The sequence below is a fragment of the Hordeum vulgare genome, chromosome 2H (assembly GCF_904849725.1).
Source record: "Hordeum vulgare subsp. vulgare chromosome 2H, MorexV3_pseudomolecules_assembly, whole genome shotgun sequence".
Lineage (NCBI taxonomy): Eukaryota > Viridiplantae > Streptophyta > Magnoliopsida > Poales > Poaceae > Hordeum > Hordeum vulgare.
Window position 1 is genome coordinate 61,703,893 of NC_058519.1, and position 27,809 is coordinate 61,731,701.

Below are 27,809 nucleotides of genomic sequence, written 5' to 3' on the forward strand. Positions count from 1 at the left end.
ATGGGAAACAAAAAATTTCCTACGCACACGCAATACCTATCCATAGTGATGATTATCAACGAGAGGGGAGAGTGAATCTACATACCCTTGTAGATCTCTAAGCGGAAGCGTATATAACGCGGTTGATGTAGTGGAACATCTTCGCGATCCAAATCGCAGCCTGTCCCGCATTCTCATCACGATCCGTCCCGCGATCCCATCACGATCCATCCCGATCTAGTGTCGAACGGGCGGCACCTCCGCGGTCAGCACACGTACAACTCGATGACGATCTCCGCCTTCTTGATCTAGCAAGAGGGGCGAAGAGGTAGATGAGTTCTCCAACATGGCGGCATGGTGGTGGTGATGGTGGAGCTATTCCAGCAGGGCTTCGCCTAAGCACCGCTGAAACTAGACTAGAGGAGAAACAGATCTAGAGAGAGGGAAGCACGTGGCTGTTTTTCTGTTTCTCAAAAACCCTCAATACCTCTAGTATATATAGGAGGGAGGGAGGGGAGGAGGCAGCCTCAAACCCTCAAGGTTTGGCCGAAATTGGAGGTGGAGGAGTCCTACTCCAGTCCTACTAGGAGTAGGATTCCTCCTTTCCACTTGGAAACCCTTTCCACCTTTTCCACCTTTGGGTTTTTTGCCTCTCAAACCTCATGGGCCTTAGTGGGAGCTTATGTAAGCCCACTAGGGGCTGGTTTGTATCCTTGCACAGACCATAAGGCCCCTCGGGGCGTGACAACCCTCCCGATGGTCCCTGGTATCCTCCCGACACTCCCAGTACACTACCAATGAGCCCAAAACTTTTCCGGTGACCAAAACAGGACTTCCCAATCTTTACCTCCGGACCATTTCGGAGCTCCTCGTGACGTCCGAGATCTCATACGGGACTCCGAACAACTTTTAGTTACCAACACCTATAACCCAACTATATCGAAACGTCATCGAACCTTAAGTGTGCAGACCCTGCGGGTTCAAGAACTATGCAGACATGACCTGGGACACTTCCTAGTCAATAACCAATAGCGGGACCTGGATGTCCATATTGGCTCCTACATATTCTACGAAGATCTCTATCGGTTGAACCTCTATGTCAAGGATTGAGTTAATCCCGTATGTTGTTCCCTTCATCCTTTGGTATGTTACTTGCCCGAGATTCGATCGTCGATATCTCTATACCTAGTTCAATCTTGTTACCGGCAAGTCTCTTTACTCATTCCGTAATACAAGATCCCGTGACTAACTCCTTAGTCACATTGCTTGCAAGGCTTATTGTGATGTTGTATTACCGAGTGGGCCCCGAGATACCTCTCCGTCACACGGAGTGAAAATTCCAGTCTTGATCCATGCCAACCCAACAGACACCTTTGGAGATACATGTAGAACACCTTTATAGTCACCCATTTACGTTGCAACGTTTGATAACACACAAGGTATTCCTCCGGTGTCCGGGAGTTGCATGATCTCATGGTCATAGGAATAGATACATTGACATGCAGAAAACAGTAGCAATAAAATGACACGATCATATGCTACGTTCATAGTGGTCTTGTCCATCACATCATTCTCTGTGATCCTGTCATCAAGTGACAACACTTGTCAATGGCCAGGAAACCTTGACCATCTTTGATCAACAAGCTAGTCAACTAGAGGCTCACTAGGGACAGTGTGTTGTCTATGTATCCACACATGTATTTGAGTTTCCAATCAATACAATTCTAGCATGGATAATAAAAGATTATCATGAACAAGGAAATACAATAATAACCAATTTATTATTGCCTCTAGGGCATATTTCCAACAGGAGCTCCGCGCTCTCTACCTCCACCGCCACCACCGCTCCTAGCAGCGAGCTATCTGGTCCTCCAGCCGCCCTCTCCTCGTTCGGCCGCCCTGGGCTCGTCGCCGGCTCCGGCCGCCCTCTCCTCTGCCCTTTCTTGCCGGCATTACCTACACCAAGTATGGCCCCACCCGACATCTGCTGCCGTCAGCCGTTCCTCGCGTGGCCCCGCTCGGATCCCGCCGCCGCCAGCTGCTCCTCGCCCGGACATGCCCGGATCCGCCGCCACGAGCTGCTCCCAGCTGCTCCTTGCCCGACCTGGCCTTGGCTGCGCTGCCGCTGGAGCTACCTCTGGCCGGCGCCCCTTTTCTCGTCGGACGCCGCTGCTGCTGCTTCCTGCAGCTGCCGTCTGGCATGCTGCTGCTGCACGCAGCCGTTTGGCCCCGCCTCAGGCTTTCCTGCCCCGTGGGTCGCCGCCGGCCGCTGGTCCGCTCGGGCCCCGATCCAGATCGGTATCGGCTGCCTCTGTGTAAAAAAAGAAAATGAAAAAGGGAGCAGAAGAAGAGGCAGATCAACATGTCCTCTTCAAGCTATATTGTTGTTCCTCAATGCTCGGTGATCTTCGATGGCACTAACTATGCCGAGTTTGTGGCTTCATGCGTATCCACATGCACAGTCTTCTGGTGTGGGGCATTCTCTCTGGTGAGATCCCTTGTCCGCCATGCCCTTTTGCTCCCGTGGCTCCTACCCTGCCGGTGCCGCCTGTTCTGGCTGCTACTGCTTGTCAGGCTGATCGGGATGCAGCCAATGCTCTTGATGATGTTGCGGTTGATGCTTATGATCAACATGTATTTTCTTATTCAAGTGCTCTTTCTATCTACCGGAATGATCTGTCTGTTTACACTCAGTGGTGCAACGATGATGCTCAGGCTGCTGTTGTTCTCACTGCAAGTGTCCTCCCTCAGTTTGCCTCGGAGTTCATGGGCCTCGACACCGTTGCAGCAATGTGGTCTTATCTTTGTCAACGCTATCAGCCCTCTGGTGATGCTCTCTACCTCTCTGTGGTGCATTAGGAGCATGCTCTAGCGCCAGCTTGACTCTCTTCGGACAACTGTTTGTGGCGCTTGCCGTTGTTGCTAAACTATCTAGTCTGACTTGGAGTTTCAACGTGTCCATGAGTTCTTAGCTCGCCTCCGCTCCGAGTTTGAGCCTAGACATGCTCACTTACTTGCTCAAGGCCATGTTCCTATTACAGAGGTTGTTGCTGAGCTGCGTGCTGAGGAGACTCACCTTCGTTATGCTGGGTTGCTTGCGGTTCCCTCTGTGCTGGCTGTCCGAGCTCCTGTGTCATCTGCTCATTCCACTGCACCGCCACTCCTGCCGACACCCGCAGTGATACAGTCGGTGGTCCTGCTCGCCCTCCTCGTGTTGAGAAGGGCCGATCGCGCCGTGATACAGTCTGTGGCTACTGCTCTAGGTCAGGCCACCCCGAGGCTGATTGTCGCCAGAAACAGCGATATCAGAGGCGTTCTTCCTCCAGTGTGAGTCTTGGATCTTCCTCGACTCCGTCACTCACTAACCAAGACATTATCCGGCTCAAGCGCCTCATGGCTTCTTCTGGCTCTTCATCGACGGGTTCCGCTGTGATAGATCCCACCCCTTCATCACCATCGGCACCTACACAGTCAGGTACATCTTCGTGGATTCTGGATTCTGGAGCTTCTTTTCATATGTCTTCTGATTCTTCCGTATTGTCTTCTCTTCAACCTCTTGATTCGCATGTTAATGTCCTCACTGTCGATGGCCCTCCTCTTCCTGTTGCTAGTCGTGGCACTCTTTCTACTCCGTCTTTTTCTGTTCCTAGTGTTTCTCATGTTCCCTGTCTTACCATGAATCTCTTCTCCGTTGCCCAACTTACTGATTCTGGTTGTCGTGTTATTCTTGATGCTGACTCTTGCTCTATTCAGGAGCTTCACACCCAGGCTCTGGTTGGTGCTGGCCCTCGGCGTCGTGAGTCGTAGGGTCTCTAGGAGGTTGACTGGCTTCATGTTCCTTCCGCTGCCACCACTTCTGCCAGTTCCCATGCTCTTGCTGCCTCCTCTTCTGTGACCTTCCAATAGTGGCATCGTCGACTTGGGCACCTATGTGGTTCCCGCTTGTCGTCGTTGGTGCGTCAGGGTGTCTTAGGGTCTGTATACGGAGATGTATCCTTACATTGTAATGGTTGTAGGCTTGGCAAACAGACTTGGGCACCTAGTGAGTCAGTATCTCAGTGTCCTTTTGACTTAGTTCATTCTGATGTATGGGGACCTGCTCCTTTTGATTCGAAAGGTGGACATCGCTACTATGTTCTGTTTATTGATGATTTCTCTCGCTACACTTTGCTCTATTTTATGAAATCTCGTAGCGAGGTTCTTTCTATATACAAACGATTTGCTGCCATGGTTCACACCCAGTTTTCCATGGCTATTCGCACTTTTCGTGCCGACTCCGCTGGAGAGTATATCTCCCAGATGTTGCATGTTTTTCTCACGGACCAGGGTACTCTTCCTCAATTCTCATGTCCCGGTACCCATGCTCAGTATGGCATTGCGGAACGCAAGCATCGTCATCTCCTTGAGACGGCTCGTGCGCTGATGATCGCTGCTTCTCTTCCACCTCACTTTTGGGCTCAGGCCGTTTCCGCATCCACCTATCTCATCAACATTCAGCCATCGACTGCCTTGCAGGGTGGCATTCCTATGGAGTGTCTCACTGGTCGTTCTCCTGACTACTCCGCTCTCCGTATGTTTGGTTGTGTTTGCTACGTCCTTCTTGCCCCGCGACAACGCACCAAACTGACTGCCCAGTCAGTCGAGTGTGTTTTTCTTGGCTACAGTGATGAGCACAAGGGCTATCGATCTGGGATCCTGTTGGTCGTCGGTTGTGCATTTCGCGTGACGCGACTTTCGATGAGTCTCCCTTGGCCCTGTGTGAATGTTAGTTGCTCATTCCGAACAGTCACCAGAATCATCCACAACATTATTTCACAAACATTTGAAGACAAATGAAGAAGCATTTAAACTAATAGTGGTGGCAAGGCACAGACAAATAAATTGCAGATAAAACTATTATCTGTCCAAACGGTTTTTTAGTTCATTCAAGAAATCCTACTACACCATGTATTAATCCTCGTGGTCAGTCACAACCCATAAGTTCTTTTGCTCTTGCCACAAGTTCAGAGAGAGGCGTAATGTACTTCATAAAGCCTTCATCACCTAAGAAGAACCTGTAGTTCTCAGCCTCTGATGGTGTTTGTTCAACCCTTGATAGTACTTCCGGTATCCTGATTTCTGTGAAGCAATCTGCATAGCGAGAATTGAACTCCATCAAGTGTATGAATTGCTCAAGTATAACCCTCCTGATCCCAGGACAATGAGCGCTAGGCTTCATATTTGCATTCACTGTGTCGACAAGCCTCTTCAGAAATCTCTGCTTAATCTGATCATTGTCTAGTTCTCGGGTAAAGTCTTCAGGAATAACTTTACATATCTGTGAAGTAAGCCCAATCAGGATCTCCAGTTCTGCCCCATCCGCATCCATTATTCTTTCCAACACCTGTAATGCGATGTATCTTATCAGTAAAAGATGATGCATAACTCTATCTATAATTCTATATAGCCCAGTGGTAATGATAAATGTTGTTATCCATCTCTAAATTGCACTTGTTGCTTGAATTAGCAGGGCTCACCTCTCGCAAGGTATAAGATAGCTCCTTCAGGTCTGACTCTCTGAGCTCGGATCGAGCGTGCAGGCACAGATTACGCATCAGGGTTGCCACCACATATATGTACTTTTTATCATGGATCAGGATCATAGTTTTGAGTTTCTTCATGAACTCTGGTTCCTTCAATATAACCAAGCAGTTTTGGACACTTTCTATTGTCAGCATTGCCAGCGCTTGCCCGGAGACCTTTCTTAGCAAGTAACTAGCATCGGTACTTGTGATGCCTTCTGCATTGAGAAATGCCTGCACCAGTCTGGTAATGATCAGTTGGAAGCGGCCAATGTCCTGCCTTGCTTTCTCATCAACGGCAATGTTTCTGAGGATTCCCGCCACCAACTTCCTCGATTCCTGGCTGCTCGTGTTGTCTCCAAGGATGTCTGAGAGGTTACTCAATATGAATGGGTGTTTTGATATCTTGTACCGCAGTGTGATGCCAATTTCCCTGCCAATGCTTGTGAGTCTTTGGAGCACCTTCAGTGATGACTCCGGCATGATCTTCTGTTTTTTTCGAAAAGGAGGCGTTGCCCCGGCCAGCAGGATCTTCTGTTGTGCCTCCGTTTTAATTGTGTCACTTCTGTAGCTTATGAATCCTATTATCTTCGGGATAAGGTCAGCTGATTTGCTGATCTCCACACAGTTGTCCTGATCACAACCAGCAAGACTCTCTACAATTGACATGGCCAGTGCAGGTAGAAGATCATGGTCTGTCAGCAGCTGCTCCTTGGGTATTGACCAGAATTCTGAAATGCGCTGCCAACATCTGAGTACGCAGGAGTTCTGTTCGTGGATGCCAACTTGTTGAGTTGAGCTGGTTTGTGTTTCCAACATATTTTCGATGTCCAGAAGTTGGCCTTCTATCTGCAATTGGCTGTCAACTGCCTCTTGATCATCTTCTGTGTTGTGAACTGGATCATGTCTTTCTTCGTGTTTATCATCTGTGTCTAGGAGTGGATTTCCTCTTTTCAGTCTGCTTTCAGCATCAAGCAGTGCCGATACAAGCTGCATTGTACCAGGGATAGTGACAACACGAAGGTTCTTTCCAAGTTCTACCATGACCTTTGCGGCATATAATCTGATAGTTGTATCCTTTGGACTTGTCCAACCCAACATTCCGATTATTCTGGTCATCGTCTTCGTAGAAGTGGTGAGTTTTGAAAGGAGCTGTCCCTTGGTTGGCTCACTTTGTAGAAAGCTGTGCATCGTTCGTATCCCGTAGAGCTGATTCTTGCATGAGTTCGAGCTCACCGAGTCCATGGCAAAGCTGCTGAGGCTGATCTTCTTGGGAGCAAGAACACCCCCTTGCATGCATTTGTCTGACGCATATGCATAATACATATTGACAGATTCCACTCCCCAGTGACCATTAAATCCACCACGGCGGACAAGGGATCTTCGAGGGATGAAAGAAAAGAACTCTAGCATGCAGGCCACGCCATAGAGTATTCCTTGTCCAAGCACCATCCCATAGAAGATTCTTAGAGACGCTTTAATGTTTTTTTGGCCATCCACACTTTCATTATATGCAGCAGACTCGCTATCATCTAGTAGTCCATCTAATGCTAGAATGACGCGCACAACTGCTGCTGGAATCTGAAAGTTTCCAAATGACACTACCAATAGTGCACATAATTGGATTGTGAGCATCATACCATCAAGCATGAACCCCAGCATACATAGAACAGCAATCATGCACACATTTATAACAACGTGGCGCCAAAATTCTTGTTTGCTGCCTAGAACACTGTCGACTACTTTACTGATTCTTGTGAAGCGCAGATTGCTTATTGTTGCAACGAGGACTGCCACAAGAAGTACTAGGAACACTGCCCATTCAATCATCGAGTGGTCGTTGGATTCTTTTATAGAGAGGGCTAGCAATACGATTGCAACTAATGGGCTCCATACTGATGCGGCGCGGCACATCGGAGTGCGTATGAGTAGTTTCAGAGCTCTTGGAGACAAAGCAGCTATTAACCGGCCAAGTGCAAGTAGTAATACCATCAATAAGAGCACCCAAGTGTCCAACAAGTCCTCCTTCCAGAGTATTTCCAGAACACCAGAAAAGCATGCAATCACAATCGGTCCACTCCAGCCAAGAGGCTTAAAAGCTCCTCGGGTATTGAAGAACACTTGATAATCCAGTCTGTTGTTGTCGCGGGTGAACATCCTGAAATATGTATATGGTGTCGTTAGACGTTAGGTAAAAAGAACATATGCTAGTTGAACTAGACGATGCCCCGTGTTGGAACACCGTCCATGGATAGATCACATCAAATCTCGACGAACATGCACGCACAAAACTGATAGCCAAAGACACGTGTCGTGCCTTCTCTTTCTCTTTATTTATTTTCTGTTTTCTCAACTCATGATACAACCCATTGTTAGACAATTGTATAGGATACGGTTGTTGGTTGTTGTAGTTTAAACCCGGTTCTATCTCTTCTCTGATCTCCCTTATCTCATGTAACCTCTTGATAAGATCTTGCCTTGTACTCTAAGATATTTGTGATATAAATACATTGCGGCCCGAGACAAAGGGTTCTACGCTTCATCACATGGTCATCAGAGCCCTTCCTCTCGACGCCTAGCTACCGAGAAGAGAAATCACTCCATCGATCGCAGAGAGAATCGACGATGACAGGCCCCGCGCTCCCCACCATTGCATCCACCCAAATCACATCCGCCGCGCCCACATCCTCCTCCAATACCTCGCTCTCTCTCGGTCCACCTCCATCAGAGAAGCTCACCAGGACGAACTTTCTTCTCTGGAAGGCCGTCGTGCTACCCCAGATCAAGGGAGCACAGATGGAACACTTCCTCGATGCCGCAAGCCCGACGCCTCCTGCCACCATCGCCATCACCAAGGATGGGAAGGAAGAGCAGGTCTTCAACTACGCCAGATCAATCTGGTATGCGCAGCAACAACAGGTACAAGGATACCTCATGGGATCTCTCTCTCGAGAAGTTCTCGCGCAAGTGGCGATGCTCCAGACGCCGGCCGAGGTATGGACTTCCATCCATGCCATGTTTGCTGCACAAACACAAGCCCAAAAGATCAACACAAGGATGGCCCTCACCAATCTGCAAAAAGGTAATCTAACCATGGCAGAATACCTTGGAAAGATCAAAACCCTCACCGATGAAGTTGCCTGCGACGGTGCACCGCTCGGAGATGCCGAGATCATCTCTCACGTCATCGCCGGCCTCGACATCGACTACAATCCCGTGATCTCGGCCTTGGCCGCGCGGGTCGAACCGGTCACGGTTCAAGAGCTCTACAACCAGCTTCTGAGCTTCGACGCCCGGCTCAGTATGCTGCAAGGATCCAATCTACGTCAATCCTCTGTCAATGCCGCCTCCCACGGACTTGGCCGTGGGCGTGGACAACAAGGGCGCGGACGCGGAAACGACGGTGGAGGACGCGCCGGACACCAGGGCCAGGCTCGCCCTAGTGGTGGTGGTGACCGCGGCGGGCGGCGGTGATCGCTGCAGTGGCTACACCAACGGCTACAACGACGGCGCCTACAACAACAATCGCCGACCAAGGTGCCAACTTTGCAAGAAGCCGGGCCACGAAGTCATTGACTGCTGGCACCGGTATGATGAGGACTACACGCCCGAAACATGACAAGCTGCTACCACCACACGGGAACACGATGGAGCCGATGGTGAGACGGTTTGGTACGCCGACTCCGGCGCCACAGATCACGTCACGAATGAGCTAGAGAAGCTGGCTCTCCGGGAGAGGTACCACGGCAACGACCAGATTCACACCGCAAGCGGTGGAGGTATGGATATTCTTCACATTGGGCAATCCTCTATTAATTCCCCTAGCCTCAAACGTGATATTGTTCTTAAAGATGTTCTCCATGTTCCACAAGCCGATAAGAATCTAGCTTCCATGTCCCGTTTGACATCCGACAACAATATTTTCTTTGAAACTCATCCTACCTATTTTTTCATTAAGGATCGGGCAACGAGGGAACTCATCCATCACGGTAGATGCATTGGAGGACTATACCCCATCACATCAAGAGTCTTTAATCGACAGCGTCGTCGCCAAGTTTACTCCACCACCAAGCCGTCACTAGCAAGATGGCACCAGAGATTAGGGCATCCTTCTTCAAATATAGTTAAGCAAGTAGTCAATAAAGGCAATCTTGCATTGTCAAATAGTTCCAATACAGAGTCTGTTTGTGAAGCTTGTCAATGTGCCAAGAGTCACTAACTTCCCTATCCTTTGTCAAATAGTGTCTCTCATGCTCCTTTAGAGCTTATTCCAGTGATGTATGGGGTCATGCAAGAGATTCTTTTGGTAGAAAGAAATATTATGTCAGTTTCATCGATGATTATAGCAAGTTCACATGGATCTATTTGCTTAAAAACAAATCTGAAGTTTTTTCTGTCTTTCAAGAATTCCAAACACTTGTGGAGAGACAATTTGATAAAAAGATCCTTGCAGTTCAAAGTGACTGGGGAGGAGAGTATGAAAAACTTAACTCCTTCTTTCGTAGCATTGGGATTATTCACCATGTCTCTTGTCCCCATGCTCATCTACAAAATGGTTCGGCCGAACGAAAACACCGTCATATTGTTGAAGTTGGCCTATCCCTTCTAGCTCACGCATCCATGCCACTTAAATATTGGGATGAGGCCTTCATCACAGCCACATACCTTATAAATCGTTTGCCTAGTCGAGTCATTGGCAACACTACTCCATTGGAACGTTTGTTTCATCAAAAACCAGACTACAATTCTCTCAAAATCTTTGGGTGTGCATGTTACCCAAATCTTCGTCCCTATAATCATCATAAACTAGAGTTTCGGTCCACACAAAGTGTGTTCCTTGGTTATAGTAATCTCCATAAAGGCTACAAGTGTCTACACATCTCATCCGGTCGTATCTATATTTCCCGTGATGTTATTTTTGATGAAACAATGTTTCCCTTTGCTAACCTCCATCCTAATGCGGGAGCTCTTTTGCGTGCCGAAATCTCCCTCCATTCCGAGCCTATTCCATCTTCCAGTCACGGGGTGAATTAATTAGGACTAATCATGTGAAAAATATCTTTGAATCTGCTGAAACTGACGCTGAAAATGCAGCTACAGGGCATTATTTCATGTCTCCTGATGCAACCAAAACTGTCGCGGAACTCCAAGCTGATCCGCTGGCTGCTGCAGCTCCTGCCGGCGGGCGATCCGAGGCTGCCAGTCTGCCCGACGCGGAGCCCCAAGCGGATTCTCCCGCGCCAACCGCCAGCGCCCCACGTGCGGCGCCCACCCGCGTCAGCGCCGCACCAACCGCCCGCAACCGCGTGGCCGACAGCGCCCCACCTGCGGGGTCCACCCGCATCGGCGGCTCCCACGCGCCAACCGCCAGCCGCGCCGCGCCAACGCCCGCGCCAACCACCTGCGTCGGCGGATCCGAGGAGGATCCTCCCGCGCCAACCGACAGCGCCCCACGTGCGGCGCCTACCCGTGTCAGCGCCGCCTTCGACGAGATCCCAGGCGCGGCGCCCATTGGCTCCACCAACAGTGGGCCACCTTCTGGCCCTGTTGCTGTGGGGGCCAGCCCGACCACGTCGATTGGATCCTCTGCGGCTGACTTCTCTGTGGACAGATCTGCCGCAACTATAGCCCCTCCTCGTCATACACGGTCTCAGTTAGGTATTGTCAAGGATAAGAAATATACAGATGGTACAGTCAGGTATGACACACACAAACGTGCTTTCCTCACAAGTACTGGTGAACAAATAACCTTGCATGATGCCCTTGCTCACAAGGAGTGGAAGAAAGCCATGGATGTTGAGTATGATGCACTAATACAAAATAAAACATGGCGGTTAGTCTCACCAAAGAAAGGTGCAAATGTGATAGAATGCAAGTGGGTATATAAAATCAAAAAAAGAGCTGATGGTAGTATAGACAGATACAAAGCTAGACTGGTTGCAAAAGGGTTTAAACAAAGGTTTGGTATTGATTATGAGGATACCTTCAGCCCTGTTATTAAATCAGCCACTATTCGACTTGTACTGTCTATTGCTATTTCCAGATGTTGGAGCCTACGACAGCTAGACGTCCAAAACGCGTTTCTTCATGGTGTTCTTGAGGAAGAAGTGTTCATGCGGCAACCACCACGGTATGAGAATAAGAACACACCACATCATGTCTGCAAATTGGATAAAGCTTTGTATGGGTTGAAACAGGCCCCAAGAGCCTCGTATTCCAGGTTAAGTACACAGTTACAAAAAACTTGGATTCACACCATCAAAGGCAGATACCTCCTTATTCTTCTACAGTAAGAACAATGTTACTATATTTGTCCTTGTCTATGTTGATGATATAATTGTTGCCAGCTCCAGTCCAGATGCTACAACTTGTCTGCTTAAAGATTTAAAGCTAGAATTTGCTCTCAAAGATCTAGGAGATCTTCATTACTTTCTTGGAATCGAGGTAAAGAAGGTAAAAGATGGCATACTTCTTACACAAGAAAGGTACACTACTGATATTCTCAAAAGAATAGGTATGGAAAAAATGTAAGCCAGTTAGTACACCTATCTCTACCTCAGAAAAACTCACCATTGAGAGTGGAGAAGCACTTGGGCCAGATGATGCAACAAACTATAGGAGTATTGTAGGTGCATTGCAGTATTTGACTCTCATACGACCTGATATTTCATACTCTGTTAACAAAGTATGTCAATACTTACATGCTCCTACTACTTCTCATTGGACGACAGTAAAAAGAATTTTGAGGTATCTTAAGTTTACAGAAGGACTTGGTCTTCAAATTGTAAAATCTCCATCTATGCTTGTGTCAGCCTACTCTGATGCAGACTGGGCAGGATGTGCTGATGACAGAAGATCAACAGGTGGTTTTGTTGTATTTTTGGGAACAAATATTGTGTCATGGAGTGCAAGGAAGCAAGCAACAGTCTCAAGGTCTAGTACTGAGTCTGAGTATAAGGCTTTAGCAAATGCAACAGCTGAGGTAATGTGGATTCAGACTTTGCTACATGAACTTGGAATCAAGGTGCCTCAGGCTGCCAGATTATGGTGTGACAATCTTGGTGCAACCTATCTCTCATCTAATCCTGTTTTTCATGCAAGAACAAAACATATTGAGGTTGATTTTCACTTTGTCAGAGAAAGAGTAACACGCAAATTGCTTGATATAAGGTTCATTCCAACAGGTGATCAACTTGCTGATGGGTTCACCAAACCTCTCATAATGAGGAGGCTAGATGATTTTAAGTACAATCTCAACCTTGCTAAATAGGGTTTAGATTGAGGGGGAGTGTTAGACAATTGTATAGGATACGGTTGTTGGTTGTTGTAGTTTAGACCCGGTTCTATCTCTTCTCTCATCTCCCTTATCTCATGTAACCTCTTGATAAGATCTTGCCTTGTACTCCAAGATATTTGTGATATAAATACATTGCGGCCCGAGACAAAGGGTTCTACGCTTCATCACACCCATGGCTTCATCACACCCATGGCCTTGAACTGACGACGTGCTGCATATATATGAGGCGTACCAAACCGACTCTAACTTGACTCCTAAGCCTACACGACCATGAACACAAACTGACTACTCCAACTCCTACTCGGACTCTATAATTCCTAACCGGACCTAGTAGTACTTCTAGCCAAACTACTAGTACATACACGACATGCAAGTCGAAGTCGTATAGTACTAATACACATTGCTATCCTAATCACCGGCCAGCTTGATATGATTATACTAAACCTATTAGCATTGGGACAAGATTACCTAATAATCACTTCCTAATCTTGACTTTTGTCTTTCCCTCTTCTCCCGTGTTGGCTGGTTCAAGATTCACCCCTTATCGACTCATCCATCTCGCATCACGACAAGTCAAAATTGATAGGCTTCATCGATCACAACAATCTCTCCCCAATTAACTTGACGAATTTACGGATCACTTCAAATATGTCTTGGACTACCCAGCCTCGCTAGTAACCTGTGGAACACACCATTCGGTGAACTACACCATCCACCCCAGCGAGATACATGTTGACTCCTTATGGATCACACCACCCCGTACACTACACCATGCACTCTAGCCTCATGTAGAGACATGGCCTCATTGAAGAGACTCACCTTCACTGGTTTACCGCCCCCACATAGTTGAACTTGATCCTCCCGTCGAGACATATAGACGACATGAGCTTCATCTTCAACACCTCCTCACAGAGATGAGCACTTGGTCATATCGACTCCGACACGATCACGACAACCGACCGACCGACCGTGCAAACCAGCACGACTCCTTGACTCCAACTCCCTTGGACGATGACCTTGATGGCTTCTCGGCACCGCACCTCGACACCATCACTCCCATCAACGATTTTCTTCCACCACCTTGCCGACGACAGCCCACTGTCCCTCCTTGCCGCTTCGCCGAACGACGATCTCCTGAACCTCTTCATCCGTCTCTCCACAAACGACTATTGCCCGCCGCTCCTCGTCGCTGCACCACCCAGCGACTATATCGCCCGCCCCGAGGCGCTAGTCGGGACGCCTCCACGGGGCAAGCACAACTTCACCTCAACCTTGCTCTAGATACCAATTGTTGGAACTCGTCCACGGGATCGATCACATCAAATCTCGACGAACACGCACCCACAAAACTGATAGCCAAAGGCACGTGTCGTGCCTTCTCTTTCTCTTTATTTATTTTCTGTTTTCTCAACTCATGATACAACCCATGGCCTTGAACTGACGACGTGCCTCATATATATGAGGCGTACCAAACCGACTCTAACTTGACTCCTAAGCCTACACGACAATGAACACAAACTGACTGGTCCATCTCCTACTCGGACTCTATAATTCCTAACCGGACCTAGTAGTACTCCTAGCCAAACTACTACTCCCTCCGTTCCAAAATATAAGACATTTTAGAGATTACACTAGAAGACTATATACGGAGCAAAATGAGTGAATCTATACTCTAAAATATGTCTATGTACATCCGTATGTAGTTCATAGTGCAATCTCTAGAAGATCTTATATTTAGGAACGGAGGGAGTAGTACATACACGACATGCAAGTCGTATAGTACTAATACACATTGCTAGCCTAATCACCGGCCAGCTTGATATGATCATACTAAACCTATTAGCATCAGGACAAGATTACCTAACACCCCGCGCGTTACGACGGGAACCTTGTTAAAAAATATATGGATACGTGGTACAAGACTAAAATTAATGCAAAAAATAAATATAAAACTTTCTTACATGACTTAATTTCCTGGGAAAGAATAATGCATGTGGTGGTCTACTTTGCATGAAGAGATTAATGGAAAAATTAACTTATGACTTGATGCATGACTTGATGATATGACATTGTTGCATGAAGAAAAAAATAACTAGTGGGTTATAGCTATTGAAGAATAGAGGATATGATTTTTCTTCCCGATTGCAGGATTTTTTAATTAATGTCTAGGTCTAATTGGATTATACTTATTCAATAAATACCTACAATTTCATTTAATATAAAAAACTAACAAATGGATTCTGAAAAAGTGACAAATTTGGACTTGTGGAATCCAACATTCTCATACTCTAGAAATCCAAAGATACACCAATAATTTTAGAGCATTTAGACCAATAATTTTACTAGTACCTCCGTCACGGTTTAGAAGGCACAGTTAAATTTACGTGCATTTCCATAATAGACAAGGTTTAAGGCGCATTGCATTTACTCCTATATGCTAATTAGTACTCCGTTGTACTACTTCTATATACATGCGTAGTGTGAATGCTATTTTTTATCCCATCTCACAACCAATCAATAATCATCTAGGTTTCCGAGAATTTTCAAGCATGTCTTCTAAACCGTGACAGAGGGAGTACATGTCTTGGTTAATAATATGCAATGACATAATTTACCAATGATGGAAACCCTTATTGCCTGTCACTAGTAAATTAGGCCCGATCCAATACACCCATGAGTGGCCTCTATAAAATATACCTAAGTCTAAGCGACACAACAATGATCCATGCGGGCCCGCTTCCCTCCCTCAAATTACCATCGGCGGCATGCCCCCCTCCCCCGATCCTATTCCTGTTCGTTCCCACTCACCAATTAACGTCGGTGTCCTCCCCCACCACCACCTATGATGGAACCGGCGACATCTCCCATGAATGGGATGGCCATGACAAGTCGTTGCGGGACAACCACAATCGTCGGTCGACGCGGTGTGGCCACATATGCCTTATGTAATGCATCCATGTTTGCCTTGCATAGAATGACCATGACAAGAGTGGGTGAGACCCCCATTATTGTCAAAAGTGGTACAGTTATGTCGAAAACTGATGTAGTCCGCTCGACGATGGACAACTCTCGCTGCAGGGTGGCCATTGCTGCCAGTGAGCTAGCGTTTAATCCTTTGTGATAAACTAGGGTTTGAGCTAGGTCACTCCTACGGATTTAGTTAAAATATTATGCTTAGTTGAATATGCATGATAGTTGCTACTGTTACCGTAGCTACAATTAATCTATATATCTTTAATCTCTCCCTAATAATAGAGCACGCATTGCTTCTTCCGTCCGTCGTGGTTGTTTTGCAGAAAACTCCTTGGAGTTTTCCGAAATCAACCCGCAGTCCGGATTTAAGTGAGAAACGAATCATTTTTTCTGTTTTTACAGGAAACCCCATGTGCTTTCCCGAAATCAACCCGCAGTACATAATACAGTGAGAGAACGAATCATTTTTTTGTAGAAAGCTCCTTCAGTTTTCATAAAATAAACCCGCAGTACATATTTGAGTAAAAAAACCAATCATGTTTCGTATGTTTTCAAAACACCCCTACAGTTTTTAATTAATTAATCTGTAGTTCAATTATAAGTGCAAAATACTTTAAAAATTATATCTTTTAAACGGTAATTCCAATTTTACATTATTATATATGAAATTTTATTAGAAAAATATGTAGAATCTGAATATAATGTTAGTTTATCTATTTAATTTTTTTAAAATCTGTTTATAATGTTATTTTAATCAATAGTGATGCGCACAATCTAAATATAATGTTATTTAATTTATTAATTAATTTTTAAATAAATATTTATGCTGTAATTTTAATCAATAGCGTACAATCCATTTTTCATAACGAGGCCGATCCATGTTGTTAATAAATCCGCGGTTCAATTATAATTAACAAATACTTTAAAAAATATACCTTTTAAACTGTAACTCCAATTTTAAATTATTACATATGAACTTTCATTCAAAAAATGTGATGAATCGAAAGCTAATGTATCTTACCTATTTAATTTTTTAAAATTCTATTTACAATATAATTTGAATCTATAGTGATGCGTATAATCTAAATATGATGTTATTTTATTTATTTAACAATTTTTAAATTCTATATATGCAGTAAGTTTAAATAAAGATCTCAAGTAATGATTATTAGGTTAAGACGTGTTGTATGGTTTGCTTCCGTTGCAACGTACGAGCTCTTTTGCTAGTGATACTAAAGCGGCTATGACTTCTGTGGGAAAACCTGTCGCAACAGTTTTACAAAAACACTCATGCAGTTTTATGTATTCAACCTGCAGTCCCTATGTAGGTGGATCTGCAAAAAATGTTTCGATTTAGCAAATTAACACTTGCGTTATGTAATAATTCCGCCCGTGCTCCTTATCCACTGGCAAACAAGGTGGAAGGGGTGGGGGCGCGAGGAGGTCCATGGCGATGCAAGGGGCGGTGGCCATCCATGGCGGCCTCCCTGAAACGGAGAACAAGAAGGCAGACCTCGTGGGCGCGTGCTCAGGTAAGGGAGGCCACCCTTGTTGTGCTCGTGGGCGTTGATGAAGGGTGGAAGGGGGACAGATTTGGGTGGGTACGCTCGTCGCCGGCATCTGCCGCGAGCACGCGCCGCGGCGGGGCTTGCCGACGACAAGGCGGAGAAGGAGCGCGGAGGACCGCTTTCTTCGAATTCGTCTATAACTCGCACACCTGTGGGAGCAAAGTAAAAGGGGATCGATGGAGTTTAGGTCACGTCCCCCGACCTAGAACCCCGCCCCTACCGATCTGGCTTGTGAGAAAGCTTTGCTGATAATTTGTGCATTCGAGCTAAATGAACACCTCATAATTCCACCCAGCTTTGTAGTACGAATATTCACTCGTATCTTCAAGCACTATTGCATTTCATGATTTTGACAAGTGCAAAATTCCGCACTTATTTCCTTTTTTTTCGAAATGGAGGCTGAGCCCCCGCACTTATTTCCTGATCTCCATGTTTTCATTACTTCTCTGTTACATCGTTTCCTGTATTTCAGTGAGATCTAAATGCCGGCGTACAGTTTAGTTCAACATTGACAAAGTTTATTGTTTCATTGATTGAATTTTACAGCGTCTCCTAAGACGGGAAATCAGCAGGCAGAATTTCGGTTTCTCGCTACTTTTCGTGCTCGTGGCCACTATTCTGGGCATCCTACTAGGCTTTTTCATGAAGAGATGAGCTTGTGTAATAAACTAATAATGCAGGTTTTTTCAGTTCTCTGTCAAGACCTGAATATAATACGTGCTCCCGGTCTTGTTAAACATATGTACAACTCATGGCCTCTTATCTTAGGATCTGGTGCCTCTTATAATTTTTTAATTCATATTAGCTGCTGTAGCGAGTCAATAAGTAGCCTGTCACCCTAAGCTCTTGGTATTTGTCAGCTTGTTAGTGCCCCGATGGTTTAGCCTATTTGATTAGGAAAATATTACTGTATGGCTAATTATTTGCATCTTTTTTGAACCTGTAAACATAATACTTCCTCCGTCCCAAAATAAGTGTCTTAACCTTAGTACAACTTTGTACTAAAGTTAGTACAAAGTTGAGACACTTATTTTGAGACGGAGGGAGTAGTTGCTTTGATACTATGGCTTGCAGTATATGTGCATACTGTATTATATGGAGAGGTTCTCTTGTTACTTTCATCATATGACAACTGCTACAGTATGTCTTTCAGACATCTTTCACTTGAGTAGTAGAAACTCAGACTGGTGTGTGGTTTGCCCAACCCAGTATGTTCATTTTATGCTAAGGTTTGTCCTGGTTGGAACCTTGAAAGAGGGCATTTGGACCTAGCCATAATCTCTATGGAGTATTGACCCACATGATCAGCAATTGAGCACTTGTAGTTCTTGAATTCTGCTGCTTCCTCGTTGAGAATTCGTATATCATGTGGTTATCAGTTTGGTTAATGTGTGTCGATGCGCAGTCGCTGTCCCGTTGATATATGCTGACTTTGATACATAGATGCTCCATTTTTTCTATTTTATTAAACCATAAACTGAATGCTAGAACAAGAAAAAGGTGTAATGTTGCTTACGCTGAAGTACAGTACAAAAAGACACACAAGTCGGCAAGGCAAACAGAAGTATGAGTACAATGTCAAAAAAACCAGAAGTATGAGTAGGCCTAGCTTTCCGTGCTAATACTAAGCTCCTTGAGAATGAAAAAAATGCTCTAAATGTTCAAACACATGCAAAATTGTATGTAACTATATCATACTTTAAACTTCTGCACTTGAGGAAGCAAATAGTCCCTCCGTTTCAAAATAATTGAAGTTTTAAATTTGTCCTAAGTCAAATTAGTTATGCATGTGCCAGAACCATAAGTTGGCTTCGAGATCTTATGCAACTAGCAGAGTTTCTTATTTTCATCAATTGGATTATGACCGAAGTGAAGAACTTATGTGGACAGTCTGGCAGATTTCAGTGGCAAGATTTTTGTACAATTACAGTGGAAGATTTCAGAGGAAGATTTTTGTACAATTATAGTGGCACATTTCAGAAATGTGTAGAGCACATGATTTACAAAAACAACATATTCTGTGAAGCTGTGTACATCTTACCCATTGCACTAATCTTTTGCTTTGAGCGATTGGCTAAAAGAAAGTACTTCCTTTGGAATAATCTTTTGTGCACTCACAAGTAAAATCTCTTCATTTCCTTATTTCTTGTTCTTCCGTCAGTAGTATTTCTTTTAGCTACTATTTGCCCTTGGATAAATCACTCAGCTATTTTAGTGAGGTTTATTCTAGCCATTTGCTCACGAGAACAAAAACATTTTATCTGTTTAATGTGGGTCATAAGTCAAACAACTACTCGTGTAATAGGTTACGGGGTGTGATGATCTTTTTTTCCGATGCAATGCACGGGCATTTTTGCTAGTCTATATCAATATAAAAAGACCCAATGGGGCGATCTAACAAATCTCGACCATCATACCATATCAAACGACTGATCTATATTGCTTCACTTAACATGTTTAGCATCCAATTAATATCATACTAAATATCAACGTCTACACTATCCACATTAATAACACATAACTAATATCGTACCTAATATTAGCATCCAATTAATAATTTTCTCTCTGACATCAACTGCATTGCTCGTACATACATAATTACTAGTAGTTATGATTAGTTAACAATCATTATTATTGTTGCTACTATTTCAGATAATAATTATGTGTAGTTGATAATAGATGGAAGTTGCTATTGTACCCCTAGCTACAAATAATTATTCTTAGTTAAAAATAATTATGATAGTTGAACTGTTTTAGTTAATTAATATGCTTAGTTGAATATACAATAATGCTTAGCTGATATTATTTGTAGTTAAATTTACTTCATAGTTGGTGTTGTTTACTAAATAAAGTATGTTCTTTTCTTTAATTACCTAATTATAGGTAAGCATCTGCATGCCGGGGGGGGGGGGGGGGGTGAATTATAGAGGTGCTTGCGTCATGGCCCTGCCACTAGCGGACCCTGGAGTTTTGAGTTAGGGTTTCTGATAGCTCTAGTCGTGCATCTCTCTCAAATAGGAGGATATCCTTCTTAGAGATATCATTCAATCTTCTGGGGCTGCCATTTGCTAGGGATATGCATTTTAAGGATGATGATGTACCGTGTGTCCGTGAACCATCTTTAGCCAATTCCTTTCCCTTTAACTGGCTTGGGGATTGGATCATACCCCTCCTTCAACGGGTTAGGGTTTTGTTTGACCATTTTCCAGTCAACTGGTGACGCCGTTCTAGAATTCCTTTCCGTTTTATCTCCTTTGAATAAAATAATGTATACTTTCTTATTGTGATAAAGTGGAATGAAATTTTTATTTGTGTAGGTTTGATGAAATGGAACTAAATGTGTGTGTGTATTAGTCTTGTTTTGTTGAAACGGAATTAAGTTTCTATATTTGCATTAGTGTGTGGTTTGCTATAATTGGTTCAATTGGTGTGTCTTGCTTTGATAGTTATGCTTTTTTTAATTTTATTTTCTAATTCCAGCGAATATATAGCGACTAGCATGGAAGGGTTGTGATTGTGAGTCACTAATAAAATAGTTACCAGTGACGTGTTGGGCTTTGCGCTCGTCATCGAAGCGAAAAATGCGCCTATCACCGGTAGCCTATAATGTTGTATTGGCAGACGTGCCGGCCATTTATGTGCTTTTTTGGTCTAGTCATTGATAAGTCCTTCTACATTAGTGATATTTGTTTCCAATTTTGTATAAACTTGTGAAGTGAAGAAATAATATCTGGATATATAGGTTGCAAATGGAAATAAGGTGGAGATATGCATTTCTAGGAAGTTAAAATAACTTGCTACAAATAAGATGTCAGATTTTTAAGCATACTAAATCAATTTTTTTGTGTGGAAATTTTTCTGTCACGAGGATGACATTTTCCTTTAGCAAGCATGATAATATCATGACAAAAACTGAATATGGCAAGGATTTACATTGCTTGCCATCCTCGAGAAGATATAATTTTCCATAATAATGTTTATTTTTTGTTGTTGCAAAAAGGTATTTTATAAAAGTTCATCGAAGTACAAAACATCTCATGCATAACAAAAATTACATCAAGATTTCAAGACCACCGAGCGACCACTACTATTGCTCCGAACGAACCGCCGACGTGCCTCCATCGCTACCTACCAGAGTCAGCTTGACCTTATCGATGACAGTCAAGAAGTCTTTGCGCACGTGCCCTTGAGGACCAGCGCCCTGGAGCCACAATTGTTGTCATTGAACCATTGCATAGATACGAAGCATTTGACACCAAATCTTGCCACACGACGAGAAATCCTACCCTCACCGTCCCAAAGTGACAATAAGAATCTATGTCAGAGCTCCGTCGACTACGTATAGATGGACAAACTTGAGGAGGATCGAAGTCTAGAAGACAAACTCAAACAAGAAGCACCACCATCGGCCCGAGAGCCTCACCGAGGACTACAAAAAATCTAACCTAAACTACTTACCTGAGCGGAGACACCAAGATTCCCCTTCCCGTCACCAGCCACCGGAGCGGCGGGTAGAGGGGAGGCGAATCCACAGACTCGTCGACGAAGCGTGTTGAGAAGATTTTGTGCTATCTGCCTAGGGTAAGGGAAGGAAGAAGAGAAGTCTATCTCTCGTTATGGAACCATTAACAAGAACTTTTGATTTTACAATTCACAGATAATACTATGCACCAATGTTGGATGGGGACATTTATGGAGTCAGATCCTCTAGCTTACAGAAGGAAAGTCACGATGCTACAGTGCTCGTCCAGCGTAAAATGAAGAAGGAATGTTAGGACCTATTAGCATGTTATTTACTATTGACAATTACTATAGATATAAAAAAATCAAAATTAATTTTATTACGCCATCAACTTGTTTGTATGTAATTATTATGAATGTACACATTAGACATGTAATTTAAAAAATAATTATAGTCATTTGAACATTAATTGTATGAATTAAAAGAAGACAAGTTAGGATACTCTAACTTTTTTAACATCCCTTGTTTATGTTAGAGAATCCAGTTCCGACATTTATAAGACGAGCCGGCGTTAAAAATCTCTGGTACAATTAGATGGCCTAATTAACCCCGTGAATCGGATAAAAAAACTAGATAGCTTGACAACTATATCTCTTCTCTCCTACGTAAGATTCTATCGTCCACTCATGTTCCCTCTTGTTTTTTATTGACTTATCTTTCTTGCTTAAAATGAACGTGTTGTCTTCCTCGTCCTTCGTCCAATATTCTCTCTTCCCTCTCGTTTTTTATTAACTTATTGAACAAAATTATTGACAAGACAATAAGTTCTTACCAAATGAAATCCTGAAATTCTTTTAGATAGGTAAATCACATCATGGTTTATTAAATAATTGTTTACACAATCACGCTATTTTGAAGATAATCATGAGATAGTATCATATAAAATATTTACACACGTTGCAACTTACGGACAATTATCTAGTTTAAAAAAAAATCGTCGGTCATGTAATTCTGTTGCCCATGCGCTTGGGCAATATGGGTCACTATATTTTAGCTAGGTTCAAGCCCCAGTTTTGTTTCAGACATGGTATCTAGCGAATCTGCTGATCGTTCCGGCTAATGAAATTTTATGTCTTAAAAAAAAGACCAATTTTCAACGCTGCTGAATTGCTGTAGCGCTCCCATATACCCTCCATTCCTAAATATAACTATTTTTAAATATTTTACTAGAAGAATACATACGGAACAAAATTAATGAATCTATATTTTAAAGTATGTTTATATACATTCGTATGTAATCTTTTATGAAAACTTTAGAAAAAATTATATTTAGGAACAAAGGAAGTACTATATAGTAGTAGATGTTTGATGACACCGATGCAGGAAGGATGTAAGAGTAATTAATAGAATAAATAACACACGGCATATATATAATACATACCTTGCGGCCTCTATGAAAAATATAGCCGTCGCGGACGGAAAATCTTCATCTGAGCTGAGCTTGCTGGCGTAGCCGCCGAGCAGGACGACGGTGGCCCATGTGAATGCCAGTGTGCCAAGCGCGTTGCCCACTCTCTCGATCAGCACGACGGCACGAACAAAGCGATTCAGCCACTTCTCCGGCGCGGCGACCTTGCCTTGGCCGGCGCCACCAGCACTCATCTGGTGCTCACCGCCAGCCATTGACCCCTTTAGCACCTCCGCTCAAGAGAAAAAACCTATTGCACTAGTGTAATCTGGCTTCACTGAATGGGCTGAGCAGCTTCCTTGGAATATAAAGGGCCTTGGATCCTCTCCAACACATGTCTCTTTTTCCTTTTTCAGAATCCGTACTTGTCTGTTGCGACGACTCATCAGTCAATGGGCTGGCCCGCGGGACTCATCTTGTTCCTCCATCATTGGTGTCGCGTAACTGTGGAAGACGAATCTACTCAAAAAAATAAAAATAAAACTGTTGAAGAAAAACGGACGTGCACAGCTTGCGTCACAGGTACTTTGCCTGGAGCCACTAGTTAGTGGGCCCTTCTTTGAAAGCCTCCCAACAAGCACTCCCGCGCGTCATCATTTGACGCATTCTGAACCATCATCACGTGTTGCGCTTTGAGCTTTTTTTTTGAATTTCATTTTTTTTATTTTTTCACACGTGTTTTCGGCTTTTTAGATTGGTTTTTATAAAAAAATTCCGTGTTTCGGGTTTCATTGGTCTTTCTTAGTTTTCTAAAGGAAAAAAAATTCCCGAAAAACCACGTTCTCTATTTTTTTGCGGGAGGCATAGTTTTGCTTTGCGAGAGGCACGTGTCTCTCGGAAACGAAAAAACACGTTTTCTATTTTTTTACGAAAGGCTTGATTTTGCTTCCACGAGAGGCACGATTTTGCCTTCGCGAGAGACATGGCCATGCCTCTCGGAAAGGAAAAAGATCGCGTTTTTTATTTTTTGTGAGAGCCATGGTTTTGCTTCTGCAAGAGACATAATTTTGCCTTTGTAAGAGGCACGTATGTGCCTCTTGAAAAAAACACGTTTTGTCACGAGAAGCATGATTTTGCTTCCGTGAAAGACACGGTTGTGCCTCTCAGAAAGAAAAAAAAGCGAAAAAACCTATCAACCAATTTTTTTTCTATCATGAGAGACACATTTTTTTGGCTTTTTTGTAAAAAAAAGTTCGTCAAAACCTATCAACATGGGATCTAGTTTTGAAGACCCCGACGCAAGAAATCCAACGATGAAAAAGGTTTCAGATTTAGACGTACAATTTAGGAGATAAAACATTTTGAAAATACAAATATCGAAAAAAAAACTGCGAAGTTACACAAATGGCATGCATGCAGTGTGTCACTTATCGAAACCCGAAAAGGTAGAAGTGATCTTTAAAAGGAGTACTCATTAATTAATGATTTGATACTTTGCCTTCGCTGCTGAATTACCAGCGTCTCATGCTGTTGCAGGCCTCGAACTAGACCTGACCATGGAAAACCGACCTGGTTGGCCCGGCCTGACCTTACCCACGCGCCAAGTTCAGACCTAGATTTTGAGCCTGATGGTCGGGCAGGGCCAGGCCAGGGCTTGATGTTTTCGCGGTTTAGAAAAGAAGCCCGGCCCGAGGCCCGACGGACTTGCACCAATGAGTTGGGCTTCGACCTCAAATTCAGTTTTGACGGGCGGACCCGACCGGGCACGGGCCTGGTTTTTTATCATGAGCTTTGTCAGGCCTGGTTCGAGGTATAGCCAGTTATACCTCAAACTACAGATGCATGACAATTGACCCTGAGAAAAACGTAGAAGGGAAAGTAGTGGCTGCAACTAGTTTCCATGCATCCACACAATGAACAGTAAATTCAAAAAAAATATAGTATAAATAAAAAAAAATCTGAAATTTGGTGAATGTGATTATGAGCAAATATTTTTGGAGTTTGTAAAGTTTGGTCATAAAAAAACATCAAATGATCTCCACACATAATGAAATACAAATGATGTTTTACATCCATGTCAAATGTTTTCAGCATATTTTTTTGTATAGAGCTCCTCCGGTATCATCTCGCTACCAGATTTTTCAAGCATCTAAAATATTTTATCATAATCACATCCACAAAGTTTTTGATTTTTTTTTAATATTTTACTAAGATTTTTATCGTGGATGTAATGTGTGTGGATGCAGAAAAACCACTCTCAAACACAAGAATCTCAACCACATTTTGAATTCCACCACATCAGTTGCAGATCCCACCGCCTTGAGTGAGAGTTAATGTATATTCCATCGCCCTTTCTGGCTACCTCGAGTGGAACACTGTTTTGTTTCAAGAATACGACCTCAAAAGATGTATCTTTTTTGAGAAATTCTATCTAGATGCGCCTCACCCCGGTGCAGCGATTTGTGTGTTCTCTTGCATGTATGCATACAATGATGTCATGAGATTCGTTTTAAATGATCGAAATTCAAATTTTTTATCTCTTAAACTGTTAATTCGATCGATGATCTGTTTTCACCGTTGACTTTATTTCGACGAAATCTTTAAAACTAGATCCCATGTCGACATGTTTCGACAACTTTTTTTCTCATAATTACCACATTTGTTGTACTTACTTATCATATTAGTAGGTACTTACTTGTCTGGTAAAAAATAACTTAATCGCCAAACTTTTGAAAATTGCGTGTAAATATGACATCTTGACGTAATCAAAATGACAAACACAAACAACTTTTTGAAGTGATTACACGTAAAAATATGACAACTTAATATATTTAAAATTGATGACCACAAAAAAATCTTTTTTGGTCATCGTTTGTAAATATGACAATTTGACATAGTTAAACTAGCATCTTGACAACTAAGTTTTTGTAAAATTGGTAATTATGCAATTTTAAACTACTACTAGTAGTACTAGTACTAACCAGATGCATTTAGCTAGTGAATAAGGTCTGCCAACTCATGTTTTGTGTGAGACACTTTTTCCACCGATTTTCTATGTGACGCTTTGCATGCAATGCATATTTTTATGATGCCATCTGCATATCCTTCTAGCACACGCTGCTGTGTGCTGCAATATGGATACATGCGACACATGATTCACATCGAGAAAAAAATGGCAAGTAAGTTATTTTCTTTTGGACAAGTAAGTGGTTAATAATACGACAAGTAAGTCTGAAAATGTGGCAATTATGGACAGAGAAAAAAGTTCTCAAAACATGTCGACATGGGTCTAGTTTTGAAGATCTCGTCGCGACAAAGCCAACGGTGAAAACGGATTGTCAATTAGATTAACGGTTTTAGAGATAAAACTTTTTAAATTTCAAGTCAATAGAGAGAATCTTGATGACGTTATTGCATGCATGCATGATAGAAGATGGAATTAGCAGCATGCGGCGCCGCTGTGTAGTTAAGTCTCTTTCTTATATAAAAAAAGCAAAAGTTACCACATCGTCTTCTACAACGCAAATTCCTGGCATTATGTCCTCTCTTTTTTGTGCGAAAGATATACTTGTATTACTCAGTCACAAGGTCTTTACAATCATAAAGAACTATCTCCGGTACCTCATCAGGAGCAGACCAAATCCATATTATAGTCTACCTTCTCTTGTATCAAAATTAGTTAAGGGCATTTCTAACCGATCCTTTATAACCGTTTAGTGGTGTATATTTTACTCCACTAACTAGCGCCTAGCTGATCCTCAATCCGGTCTAACGGAGTATAATTTTACTATTCTTTCTACAATTTTTCCTATTTATACTTACTTTTTCCTTCATCAAGTAAAACGACGCGACTCTCCTATGCTGCCTTTCCCTTCCGTTCCGCGTTGCATCTTCGCCCCCGCCGCCCCTCCTACCCCTCTCCCCTTCCCGCCAGCACCGGCTCGCCGCTAGGAAAGCCTTGTAGGCCTCCGGCGCTGTCCTCCACCACCTCCTCGCCCCGCCGTCGGCCAAAAATCGAGGGGATCTCCAGCTGTCGTCATCACCGCAGGATTTGGCTTTTTCGACCGGCGGCGGCTGCGCCTTGCCATGGAATGACCGGGAAGCGGCCCACACAACCCCGACAAAGCCTCTGCGCCTCATGCAGGTACTAGCTCTTCCTCTAGCCACTCAAATCGGTCCCGTCGTTGGTTCGCCGGCAAATACATGGCCTCCCGTCGCCCGAGCTCGGCGTTCGCGTAGCTGCTCGCTGATGCTTGTGATTTGCGTTGTGTTTTCTATGAAGAGGAACGGGTAATTGCAGCATAATGCGGGTAAGTATTTCCATCAGGTAAGAAACCAAGGTTTAATGAACCAATAGGAATATCAATCCTCAACTGTCTTTAGCGGCTGCACGCAAAAGAGCAAACAACTTGCACCCAACGCGGACAAAAGGGTTGTCAATCCCATTGATGTCATTATTTGCAACCAAACGAGGTGTGTAGATAATTGTAAATTGCAAAATAAAATGAAAGACAAATAAGAATAGCAAGGTAAATATAAGCTATATGAATACATAAGTGAA

At 43.6% G+C, this 27,809-nt stretch overlaps 2 protein-coding genes and 1 non-coding gene across 3 annotated transcripts; 2 read left to right on the plus strand and 1 right to left on the minus strand.

Annotated features, from left to right (window-relative positions):
* Positions 1-4,800: 4,800 nt before the first annotated feature.
* LOC123424988 lies at positions 4,801-23,786 on the minus strand. Its single transcript, XM_045108667.1, has 3 exons — positions 23,282-23,786; positions 5,496-7,698; positions 4,801-5,362 (listed from the first exon to the last, which is right to left on the minus strand). The coding sequence occupies exons 1-3, from the start codon at positions 23,521-23,523 to the stop codon at positions 4,943-4,945; spliced, it is 2,865 nt and encodes a 954-aa protein (XP_044964602.1). The 5' UTR covers positions 23,524-23,786; the 3' UTR covers positions 4,801-4,942.
* Positions 8,694-8,832, plus strand: LOC123433752. The gene has a single exon (XR_006625078.1). It is a non-coding gene; the product is annotated as a small nucleolar RNA Z247 (small nucleolar RNA).
* On the plus strand, positions 17,204-18,311 carry LOC123424989. Its single transcript, XM_045108668.1, has 2 exons — positions 17,204-17,342; positions 17,925-18,311. Exons 1-2 carry the CDS (start codon positions 17,258-17,260, stop codon positions 18,218-18,220), a joined length of 381 nt encoding a protein of 126 aa, XP_044964603.1. The 5' UTR covers positions 17,204-17,257; the 3' UTR covers positions 18,221-18,311.
* Positions 23,787-27,809: the final 4,023 nt, after the last annotated feature.

Excerpts from the sequence above, each read along its gene's own strand:
- LOC123424988 (XM_045108667.1), bottom strand. The coding sequence starts at position 23,523 with ATGGCTGGCGGTGAGCACCAGATGAGTGCTGGTGGCGCCGGCCAAGGC. Across the intron at positions 7,699-23,281 it reads TTTTTCATAGAGGCCGCAAG|GATGTTCACCCGCGACAACA; the intron begins GTATGTATTATA and ends TACATATTTCAG. Across the intron at positions 5,363-5,495 it reads TATCTTATACCTTGCGAGAG|GTGTTGGAAAGAATAATGGA; the intron begins GTGAGCCCTGCT and ends ATCGCATTACAG.
- LOC123424989 (XM_045108668.1), top strand. The coding sequence starts at position 17,258 with ATGGCGATGCAAGGGGCGGTGGCCATCCATGGCGGCCTCCCTGAAACG. Across the intron at positions 17,343-17,924 it reads CCTCGTGGGCGCGTGCTCAG|CGTCTCCTAAGACGGGAAAT; the intron begins GTAAGGGAGGCC and ends TGAATTTTACAG.